The 12,425-nt window shown below is 34.5% G+C and overlaps 1 protein-coding gene across 1 annotated transcript in view; it reads right to left on the bottom strand.

The window, feature by feature from the left end:
* Positions 1 to 2,623: 2,623 nt before the first annotated feature.
* Positions 2,624 to 12,425, bottom strand: part of LOC100720309 (solute carrier family 7 member 12-like) — a 32,296-nt gene continuing 22,494 nt past the window's right edge. Inside the window, exons 3-4 of the mRNA XM_063257509.1 lie at positions 8,558 to 8,919; positions 2,624 to 5,450 (exon numbers count right to left, since the gene is read on the bottom strand). Coding sequence (XP_063113579.1) covers positions 5,193 to 5,450; positions 8,558 to 8,919 — 620 coding nt within the window. The 3' untranslated portion in view covers positions 2,624 to 5,192. The remainder of the gene's footprint in view (positions 5,451 to 8,557; positions 8,920 to 12,425) is intronic.

Genomic DNA, 12,425 nt, shown 5'->3' with positions numbered 1-12,425 from the left:
GGGAAAATATAAATTTGTTGGTATATACATAAAATAACTAAGATGAGTATACTACTAATTCTATTAGTTCTTGGAAAAGCACAGTTAACACTTACATGATTGTATCAATTTGCATGTATATCTGGTAATCTAAGCAACTCTTTTGAAGATAATAATATGAACTATTAAAACCACTGTTAGTTTCCTACCATTTTGCTTTGAAAGCCTATATTATTATTATTTTGGTTTTTTTGTTGTTCTTGTAGTTTTTGTTTGTCTGTCTCTTGTTTTTATTTTTCTTTTCTGTGTTTTTTACTCTTTAATACAAAAAACCAAAAAATTAGTCATTAGCATTAAAAAGTATCAATTTAAATCTTCATTTAGAAATTAAAATATTAAAATCTTTTTTTAAAATCAAACTTTTTCTACACTTTTCATGGTATCAAAGAGTAAAAAATGGGTCTCATTAACCTGACCATCTTTGAAGCAATAATAATTTGCAGGTTTAATAAAATGCTACAGAAATTTCAAGTATTAAGTTTATGTGAGTGCTATACATTGGAGAGAGTAAGTTCGCTTTTCAGTACAAGGTTTCCAAAGATATTGTTTGATAATATGCCATGACCTACATGGCTTTTAAAGTTCTTGAGGTTAAGGACCTCAAGAGGATGAGAAAATAAAGAAGAGATAAAGTTGAGGTCAGGTAGAGCTTTTACTTTCCTAGTAGAGGAAAGGAACTGGCCCTTCACTTTGTGGGCATTTATTTATTCATTGTGAAAAATAAAGAAGAAGAACCACAACACTCAGTGGAGTTAGAAGTGCTTAGGGAAGTAAATTTTGTGGTAATGATAAAAATATACATCTTATAATATTACTGAAAATGATACAGATGGATTACTTGTGTAACACTTGAAGTGCCTCAGAATGCTAGAACGAAATGTAATAACTTGCAGAAAGTCCAACCATCCTTAAATAAGAGATAAAGTTGAGGTCAGGCGGAACCCTTATTCTCCTAGTAGAAGGAAAGGAGCTGGCCCTTCACTGTATGGGTATTTATTTATACATTTTGGCAACTTAATGTCATATACACCCCATTGTCCAAGCAAACACTGCTCAGATTGTCTTGGGGCTAGGTGTTCTCTGGGATAAAACAGCTTCTTCACATGGCTTGCCCCAGGTATCCTTTGTTCTTGGGAGAGTCATGTCTCAGCCCTGCACATGCAGTCAATTTCCAGCTTCAACAATTCCCAATATTAATACAATATTTAATCTTCCCTAATGAGCTATATTACTACAGATAGTTTGAGCAGAATAAATAAGTTGTTTTCTACTCCATGCTTTATTTATTCAAACGTGTTGTACCTGTATTTCCAAAGTACATTTTTGATAATTTAGTTGGAGCCATATTATCAAAATAGGCTAGTTGTTTTTCTGATATTCCATTACAGAATGTTGTAGAAATGAGCCAAAGTGGCTTTCTTTCTTGCACCTTATGGAACTATATGGAGTCTGTTGAATAAGAAATGCTTAGCTAATAGGTTTAGGGGAATTCTGGTGCACCTGCATGATGGACTTAGTAGAAAAAGAAGACCCATTCTATGTTTGGGTGGCAAAAACTTATTATTGTATCCTGGATAGAATAAAAACGGAAAGACGAATTAAGTCTTAGTTGTTCTTTTTTTTCAGTAATATCTGTTTTTAACTTTGTCTTTGAAGGTTCATCTCCTGGTTACCAATACAAACATTTTACCTGTGCATTTTTCAGCCTTCCAACAAGATCACTCTTTTTCCTGACACAGGGTAGCATGGGACTCTACCAGTACATCAAGGTCTTCCAACTTTGCCTGGATCACGTGGTTCTCTAGATTGCATATCTTCATTTTGCAGAATCCCAACAAAGCTCCTGTCCTTTGACTTTTTGCTTAAACATTTTTCCATTGTTCAGCCATTTAAAGCATCCACCCTACAGCAAATATTTATTATCCTCCACTATGTGAAGGACCAATGTTAAGAATTTTCATTGTAGTCAGGTAAGACAAACTACTTTTATAGCTTCATCAAGGGAAAGATAAGAAATCACATAAGCACTCGATATGTCAAATTGTGATTGGTGATGGATCATATGTGTGATTATATTAGTCAGGGAGGTTGTAGCATTTTCAGTTCTAGAGAAGTATGCCTCTTAAGTACAGGAACAGTTGAGAAAAGTTTAATATTTTTTGAAAGCTTATTTTGGAGAGAATAATACCAAACAAAATAAGATAGAATAGAGTTAATCAAAACAAAACAATGAACTGGGTATAGGACTTCAAAACAAGGGAGGAGGAAGTCTATAATGGGTACCACCATAATGTCTCTTGTTATTTTGAAATAACTACTCATACTTTCAGGTACTACAAAACCAAAGAAGCTGAGCAGAACAAAACCAATCAAAACAGAACACTGAAAGCAATACACAACCTCAGAACCAAACAATAGGAAAACATCAGTGGTTACTGTTATGCCTCTTGTTATTTTCAAAGTAGCTGCCTATACTGTCAGACACAATAAATTCAAACAAAACAAAATAGAATAAAATCAATCAAAACAACACAGTAAAAGCAACACTGGGCTTTAAAATGATACTAGGAAATCAATAATGGTGAACAAAATATATTTTATTATCTTTGAAATAGTTGTGCATGCCATCAAATATAATAAAATGAGCTATAATAAACCAGATTAAAATGAGAATAATCAAAACAATCTAAACAATACAGGGTTTCAAAACACAGTAACAATGGCCACTGCCTTTGCTTCTTAGACATTTCCTTTCCTTTCACTTTCACAATATTTATTGTGCCTTTTGAATCCCACTAAGTCCTTTAATTTTCTATACTAGGGAGACAATAGGATGTTTAGTCATGTGATTCAGAGCCATTTCACTCCTGAGCATGAGCTCAAGTTTTATCCATTTAACTACAACAGCCTCAAGTTTATCTTTCTTTATTGTTGAGTAGCTTTCCATTGTATAAAATGCCGTATGTGTCTTATCCACTCTGCAGCTGATGGACAAGCTACCACCACATCTTCCTGGCTTCCTCTCACATAGAGCATTGCTCTTCTATCATCTTTGACTTTCACTCCGTGAACCTCCTTTTGAATTAAGTGTTTCTTGTATAAAGCACATAGATGGATCCTGTCTCCTGATGCACTCTGAATCCAGACTTTCATCTTGGCAGTTTTATAGGCCCAGCCTATATTAACTGCTAACTGGAGATTTGAAGTGATGTTCTCTTAAAATAGTTTGAAAAACAGAAACTACCAAATTTGCTGATAGATTTCATCTGTGATTTTGAGAACCAAACAGGAACAAAGGTTGAACAATGTTTCAGGGCCAGGGAAGTTGAGTATTGCTGTAGTTGGATCATTTCTAGTGTTTTAACGTGGCACAGTAATTCTTCCATTGACTTACTCATTAGCCCCCTGGTCATGTCAATCTTTTGCCATTATTCATTAAAATTTTAAAATTGTTATTTCTATTAGGGAATTCCATATTGTACAACTTTGTCAGGAGCTCATATTTTCAAATTTGAAATTTTATTTACCTGATGATTGGGAATTATACCTTATACTTACTTTAGTTTTCATGTTTCTTGTAACTAATGATAGAAAATTCATTAGAGACTTCCAGAGGTTGATGGGTAGTGAAAAGGGGATGCTTTTCTTAGTAAGCACAGAATTTGAGGAATGAAACTATTTTGAAATAGAGTTTTAATGGAATAAATTGTGAAAGATAGTTAAGGAGGTAGAATGGTATACAGAAAAGTATAAAAACATACAACATGAACTTCATGTTATTTATCTACAATATTCATGTTATATATTTGCAACCAATTTAAAAATTAACAATGCAACACATAAAATTGATTCTATACTTTAAATTACAAAATTGTATGATATATGTATCATGAGAATAGTTAATATCTATACATATTGTCATATATGAAGTAGTCAGTATATTGTTATTAATTATTTTAAGACTCAAAACTGATTCATATTTTAAGTACAGGTTTATACCCTTCAATCAACCATTTCTATTGCCTCTCCATCATCTGAATACCACTGTACTATGTGGTTCTAGGAAAGTCACTCTTTTAGAGTCTACATAGTATTGAGAGCAAGAAGTCTAAGTCTACTTATGTATCATTTATTTTCTATAGCATAATATCCTCTAGGTTGCCTCAAAATGGCAGGGTTTCCTACTTTTTTTTTTAATCGGTACCAGGGATCGAACTCATGACTGCCTGCTTGCAAGGCAGGTGCTTATGCCACTGAGCTAAATTCCCAGCTCTTTCCTTCTTTTTTTAAAGGGTGAATATTATTATGCATATGTAATTTGATATCATTTTTATAGTCCTCTTATTCTACAACAAATATTTTAAGAAGGAGTGGTACTTTGGGTAAACAATTGACATTTAGTATCTTTCTTAAAGTTGCTGTCAGGTTTTGCCTTTGCTCTAGTCATCTCTTCTGAAGGCTTGCAGAATGGGATGTTTAAACTTTGTTTTCCTGTTATTCTTTTTTAGTTTTTCTGATACAGGGTTTCACTCTTAAGTTTGGATGAGCCTTGAACTTACTTTGTAGGCCAGACTGATCTTGAGCTTGCAGTGTTCCTTTTACCTCAGTTTCTGGAGTGCTGGGATTGAAGGCATTGGCCAATATGCCTGATATTGTCTCCATTTATTTATTTATTGTTCCTTTGTTTATTTTCTTTTTGACACAGTGTTTCATTTGTAGCTCTGGTTGGCCTTGAACTCACTTTATATCCCAGGCTGGGTTGAATCCCAGAGTAGTCCTTCTGCCTCAGCCTCCTGCATGCTGGGTTTATAGCCATGCACCACCATGCCCAACACATGGATTTCCTATCCTTGCTATTGCTTCTATTCAGATGTTTGGGAAGATTTCTTTTCTTCACAATTGTTCACTTCACAGGATTGAATAATTGATTTTATAGCAAGGCCCTTGGCATCAGTGAAGGAGATCATTCCAAAAGGACAAGCTTTAATCAGAGATGACCACCTACCCGTGAAAGTCACTCATCAATATTGATATGAATTTTATTAACAAATATGTATAGATGCATGTGTGACTCTGTTCTATATAGTTTGGGGTTCATTCATCCATGAAACTTAGATTTCACAATTTAATGTCTCTTATTTTCCTAATTTTTGTTACAACCTATTTTTTTCTGCCAAAATACAATTTTCATGATCTGAAGGTGATAGATTAAATAATAATTGTAAGTAACAAGTGACTTTCTTAGAAAAAACAGAACTTTGACTAAGGTGAACATGAAGCCGGTAATATAGAAGTGGAGTTAAAATAAAGACAAGTTGATAAATATGCTCCATTTTAGGAGACTGAATGATTGGTATAAAAATTAGAAAGAGTGAAAAAGCTATGGATGCAAGTATCACTGGCAGCCAAACCTGAAAAGAGAAAGGAAACAAAGATGAGTTATGAATTTTTTTCTTTCACCAGTTTTCACAGACAAAGAATTTTATAAGTGACAGATAAGAATGGGAGGTAACTGCACATATGTGTTTAAATAGTTTTAGATGGATATTCTCAGGTTCAGGATATGGAAAATGAGATTAATGCACACTAAACATGCACTGCAATATATTAATAAATTATATCTTTTTCCCATAGATTGTATCATTAATTTACAAAAGTTAGTAAAAGTTTGTACTTTTAATAATGAAAATTGTTGAAAAGGTACATTATTGCTTATCATGCTGTAAGAAAAATTAATAATATCACTCCTATCTTAGCCATTGGAACATTCTTGGTTTTTTATTTAGGAAACTCAGCTCTCAATTCCTTATCATATTTCTTGTAAATAATGAGCAATAATTTGTTCTAGAGCAACCACATCATAAGATTCAGAAAAAAACTGAATTGAAATAGAAATATTTTTTGTGAAAATTTCACTTTTTCAAGAAATAATTGTTCAAGTTTTTCCTAGTTCCTCTTGGCATGCTTGATGTGACAGATAAAAATTGTTCTTTTATGTAGTTTGCTATCACAGTCCAGTTTTACAAGCTTCGGCTTCTTTATCTGGTCTTCATTTGTACAATGGTGTCTTGGATAATGTGGATCTTTAAGTATTGGCTGGAAATGCATTGATTACATTTGAGTAGATCTGGGCAAACAAAGTGACATTTATTGATGAAATAGTTAACTACACTTATCCACATTTGTTACTTTGCTGTGAAGCTAAGGAGATCCTCCAGGGAAAGCTTGACTGATTTCTCTGAACTGCCCGGAAGAGACACTGAACATAGTAGTTACACACTGCATATAGCTTTAAATGAATGTCTAAAGAAAAAGTCATTTTCCTTCACATTTTCACAATACTTATTCATAGGTAAAGAAGAGGCTGAATTGGGGGAAAAAGAGAGTGCAAGATGACATCGGTTCATGTTTTTTCAAATATTACCAGGAGACTTCTCTGCATAAGAATCTGCAAGATAACTCATATTTATTCCAATTACTATGGATCAGATGAGACTGAAAGAATGAGAATTTCCAAAGATGAACATGGGAATTTAAGTGAAAATAACACTCAAGTGTTCATTTTAGTGACTGGCATGATGTATGGATTTGTTATTTACAGTCATACCACATCTATAAAGAAAATGTATCTTAAATGACGAGCAATCTTGATTATATTTAAAATCTGATTGAGGAATAAAACATACTCTGGAGCCTCCAAAATTCATATTAAAGAAAGGCAAAGCTTACTCCCTACAAGAACAGATGAGTGAAAATAAAATAGAGGTATAACGAAGATAAAGAAGCACAAACAATATAAAAACATGATTCTCATAAAAAGCTCCCAGCAAGGTTACTAACAATCATCCAAACAGAACACCACAAAGTATATGTAGGCCAGTAGTTTAGGAGTAGCCCCAGTATTTGTGATGTAAAGATCAGAGACCATCACACCAATGTGTTTTTGCCAAAAAAACCCATATTTTTGCTAGAGCAAATATAAAAATTATTTGAGTTCTTCTATCAGAATGCTAGCATTGAAATCCAGGTCAGCTCCATGATTCCAGGGTAATCAATCTGAGTCTTGGAATTTTCTTGTGTAGTGCACGGTTATTTAAAGAATTCAGGCCACGTCTTTGGTCTGTCTCTACTCACACCTCATCCTCACTCACTATCCTTGTTCTTGGTGCAGTTGTGTTCTAAAAGAAGAATCTGATATTATTTCTCCTGCATGTGAGATCTTTGTTACTTCACAAAACACACATGCAACCATAAACTGGTGAAAACGGGGATTGTCATCTATTTCAGGGGTCCCACACTCCTGGACTCAGAGTTGTAGGAATTGTTCAGTCCAACAGAAGATGAGCAATGGAGCCAACAGCAAAGCTTCCTCTGTATTTACTGCTCTTCCTCAGTGTTCACATTACCATCTGAACTCCTTCATCTGGAATTTGTTATAAGAGCAAGAATCTTACTGTGAAGTGCAACTGTGAGGATCCAGGTTGTGTGCTTCTTGTGAAAACCTAATGCCTGAAGACCTGAAGTAATTTTGAGACAGTGAAACAAGTTCTGGGGGCGGCTGCAAATGCCCATTAACATTAGCAGAGAGGTTTGACTGCACAGGTACCATATGGGATCCATTGCTTGCAGAGTCCTATTGAAACCTTATTAATGACTAACAAATTGCAGTTAAGTTACATCTAGTGATAACCTTTGTAAGAGCAAACAAATTTGGGTGACCATCTAGTTACTGGAACACTAGATCAATGTTAGACGTAATACTGAATTATGATGAGTTGTACCATTATTTTGTAACATAGTATATCATAGCACTAATGAACAAAGGAATACATATGGTGATTGAATAATTTGATAATATCAATTTTCTGCCTCCAGACTTTCATAAACTTATCTTCCACAAAACTGGTTCTTGGTGCCAAAATACTTAGGGAACCACTTATTTAGCATCCTGCTGGTACTCATCCTGCTCTGTACCTGTGCATAGGGCTGTGTCCCTCTAGTAAAGCAGTGCTTTTTTATTGGTATTTTGTAATGGCCTTCAGAACTTGCTGAACATGGTTGAGGCCTTCAGATCAGACCTTAGTTCTATCTATGCAAGGAATCATACAGTAAACTCAGAAGTTACAACAGTTTTTGTCAACTCTTCCATGTGGCTCAATGATTGAATTTTGGTAGTTCATGTTCACAATTATAATTGACCTTAATTTCTTATACAAACTAAATGTTTTCTTCCTAAATCTTTTTGACAATTCCTGAAAGTTAAGATAGTAGTATCTATATTATACTTAAAAATATAAACTTTCAATACTAGATATAAAATATAAACTTTTACACCAAAATTAATATAAATAAACCCAGTAATAATTGTTCCACAACAGAAAATTAAGAAATGCAGGCCCAATTCAGATGTGCCAGAAATTGGTCTGGCTATTGTTTAGCAGCATTCATACAGCTCAAACAAATTTTGTTTATAGATCTATATTATTAAATTAAAGTTTGCATTACAATTTTGATTTACCTTATAGGGTCTTGGTAGATCTGGATTCTGGTACCTTGATTTAAGTAAAGCAACCATACTTAGCCCATGTAAAACCCAAGATACTAAAGCTATATATTTTATTAATTGGGTCAGATTTGATGGTATAACAGCAAGAGAAGATAAAATAATTAACTGGATCACAGCTGGAGCTGGTGAGAGATGCTCATTAAGCATAGAATAGACCAGTGGCAATTGTCCTTCTTGGCTTGCTGCATAGAGAATCCTTGATCCTGAAAGTATTCCACAAGAAGTGGTGTCAATTATTGAAGCTGAAATTCCCAGTGAAATGACCCATTGCATGGAAGGGAGTACTCTGTCCATCCATGTGACAGCAACAGAATCTACAAACAGAAAATAAAATGGAAAACATCATAGTCACTTTGGCAGTTTTGCAAATACATATGACAGTACTTTCTTCTTCCTGAATCTATGTCTCTTGTGACAGGAGCTGAAGAAAGGAAGTATGGTTAAGTTCTTGAATTGGTTGTGGCTTCTTTGTGTTTTCATTAATAAAATAGGAATTGTTATTTTTCAGTTACTTTATGAGAGGTATTACAAGGTTCTGCATGCACTCTTGGTTGGAACCCAGTCTAGCTTCCATATTAAGAAGCTCAGCCTAGATTATCAGAGGACAAACCCAAGACAAACTGTGTCATCTGTGGTGTTGTGAAAATGCATGAAAAAGATTACCCTTGTAGAAACATAATTTACCCAGATCTACTGCATTGTGAAATCTTGTGTGACAGATGTGTTAAAGCAGAACTCACAGGGAACTCTCGGGTAATCAGTTTGTGTGGCTGAGAAGCATGAAAATTCCTTTACCTAAAGGTCAGTGATTGCTAAAGTCACCTTCATAGACTTCCTTATGTTCTGTGGCAGTCTGACATATTTTTACCCATATTCTCACTCTTACTACCTTTGCCTCAGGCTAAACGTGCATTATGGTCCCATTGTTCTCTTGATTTTCTGCCTGATTTACTAACCATAAGACTGTGCCTTAATAAAATTCTTCAATATATAATCTTGTTGTGGTAGTTGTATTGCAAAAGCTTGAAATAAATCCTTGGGGGACCCAAAAGAAAGTGTCAAGCTATATGATAAACACTTGACTCACATATGGCCCCAGTATCTCAGCTGATTCTATCTTATATTGTGAACTCATAGAATTCTGGTTTAAAAATTTTTTTTTAAGTCTGCATGTTTCTGGAAGTTTACTAGAAAACAGTGAATGGTTGTTTTGTTATATGCAGCTGAGTTAGTTAGAAATATTATAAGTGGTGAGATAGGGCTACGTCCTTGAAGGAGTCAGTGCAGAAGACGAGATACTTTGAAGCTCTGGGGAAGACAGACAATGAATGCTGTGGGATGGGCCTCAAGACAAAAAGCTCAAACAAATGCACCTATATCCTTAGAGCTGTTATTCTAAATAGTTCTCTATCTCTCTGAAGAAGTCAGGAGTCACCTTTCCAAACCCCTATGGGAACAATCAGTGCTTCCTAAGAATGCCTGCTTTCTATGTGACTCACTTCCCTGTTTCCTACAAATTAATCAGTTTTACCTTAACTACTCTTATTGGTTTACCATAATTACATCACACCTTACAACCATCTACCTTGTGAGTTCCCAGTTTACGCCACCTTGAGCCTATCTCACTCCATGATTTTACTCTATAAAAGTCTGTAGAAGAGACAGAGTCCCTGGCAACCAGCTCAGGATCCCTTCTGTCTCTCTCAGACAGAAGCTTTATTTCTCTCAATAAATATTTCTGTTCTTAACTTGTATTTTACCTAAAATTAATTCTTTAATTCTAGAGAATGCAAACTTGTACCGGACATATTGTACCGGTACAAGGTCAGGAGTTTGATTCCCCTATATCAGTATAATCACTTGTAGTCTTGTCAAATAAAAGTAACAATGGATAGATATTTTTCCATAAGAATGGACATTGTTTTCTAAATAAATCAAATGAAACATTAAAAATGTGAGACATTATATTGTATATGTGTTAAGCATGTTCCAAAGTGGTTCAGAATTAGTGTGCATTAGTTGTAGTTCAAGTGGAGATAATTGAGTGATATAACTGTGTTTTCTTATTATTTATGAGATCATTGTATTTTTCAAGGAGTATTGGATGAATTAACAGTTTAATTATTTCATGGCACATTTCTATACCAACTGATCAATTATATGTGTGTATTTACAATGTTAAGTGCTATCATCATTCCTTCTAGAGGCAGTCTATATTCTCAAATTGAAAGAATTCATAAAAGAGTTAGCACTTGCTATGAAATCATTGGTATTGTAGTCCAAGTTTATTTACTGTCTTTCATTTCATGGGTTAACATTGCTTTTCTGAGGCTAGTGTTGATATGAGATGAGGCACTTGGGCTCTAGAGATAACAAACTTGGAATCAATCTTACTGTCACCATGAGGTAGCCTATAATGTCTGGTTGCAGACATCTTGGGGCCTTGTGTGAGGTGCAGTGAGCAGAGTGCAGTGGGTGAGGACAAAAAGTTAGTCCTGTAGTAGGCCTTGGCTCAGAACCTGCTCTGGCAAGATGAGAGGTGGCCATGAAGGAAGTGTAGTGACATTAGAGTGGTTGCAACTCTGAGATAATGCGATTAGGAAGACAGATAAACAAAACAGAAAGCCGTGTTCAAGCAGAGAAGCAGCCAGATTAACTTTTTTTACTCTAAACTATCTGTAGACACAGAAATTGAGAGTATCAAAACAGTTGCCTAATTGAAGAGGCTGTTGCAGTAAATCAGTCATGAACAAGGTTCTGGACCAGTGAACTAAGTTAGAGTGAGAAATATGTGGGGCATGTATTTAAAATTCAGTGAGGTAGAGGTTGTATTGAACTTGCAGATTGAATTCCAGGGCAACTATAGGACAAATTACTTTTTTCTTCCCTCATTTTAAGAATAACAAAATTTTCCTTTAATAGATTTCAACATTTCTGTGAGACCAAAATTTGCAAATATGCAATGCCAACAACTGTGTATTCTTTTTGAACTTACAGTAATGTTCATAACTACTGTATTTTTTGGTGCTAACAAGCTACATTTCAAATTTTTGAATTATGGACAAATTACATGTATGTTCCCATCTCTCTGTGTTTGTACATGTCTATAATTATATATTCTTCTTTTTAGGTTGTGTTTTAGTAGTATACTTTTGCAATTTATGTGGAATACTTGAAAAGTTAATTGTTCTTAGTGCATGAATTTTGTAGGTAAGTGCACTTGTTTTTCTATAGAAGTAAATCTGATTAAACCTTTAATGTTGGGTAGAATTTTTTCAACATTTTTATTTCTACTTTATTCTCAAAAAGTAAGCTGACCATTGAATCTCACTCATTCATATCTATGTATATGTGTCATGATTTTGTCTATAAACAAAACTTCTGATGTGACAAAGCCTCAGTAGTATGTCTGTGTTTTATTACTGAACTACTAAGATGCTGTTTCAATGATGCATTGATCTGGTCTTTCTTTTTTTCTTTCTTTCTTTTTTTTTTTTTTTTTTTTTTTTTTTGTCTTTTTCCTTTTTATCGATATCAGGGATCAAACTCATGACTGCCTGCTTGCAAGGCAGGCGCTTATGCCGCTGAGCTAAATCCCCAGCCCCCAATCTGGTCTTTCTGCAATGCAAATTTAACACAGAGAGTGAGAATATGCTTTTAAAATTAGGAATTTTGAGGGGCTGGGGATTTAGCTCAGCGGCATAAGCGCCTGCCTTGCAAGCAGGCAGTCATGAGTTCGATCCCTGGTACCGATAAAAATGAAAAAAGACAAAAAAAAAAAAAATTAGGAATTTTGGATTGAACTTGGTTTAGTCCATAA

The sequence above is a fragment of the Cavia porcellus genome, unplaced genomic scaffold, assembly GCF_034190915.1.
Source record: "Cavia porcellus strain 051 isolate PalLab524CR breed Dunkin Hartley unplaced genomic scaffold, mCavPor4.1 scaffold_10, whole genome shotgun sequence".
NCBI classification, from domain to species: domain Eukaryota; kingdom Metazoa; phylum Chordata; class Mammalia; order Rodentia; family Caviidae; genus Cavia; species Cavia porcellus.
This window is presented reverse-complemented; position numbering and strand designations above follow the sequence as displayed.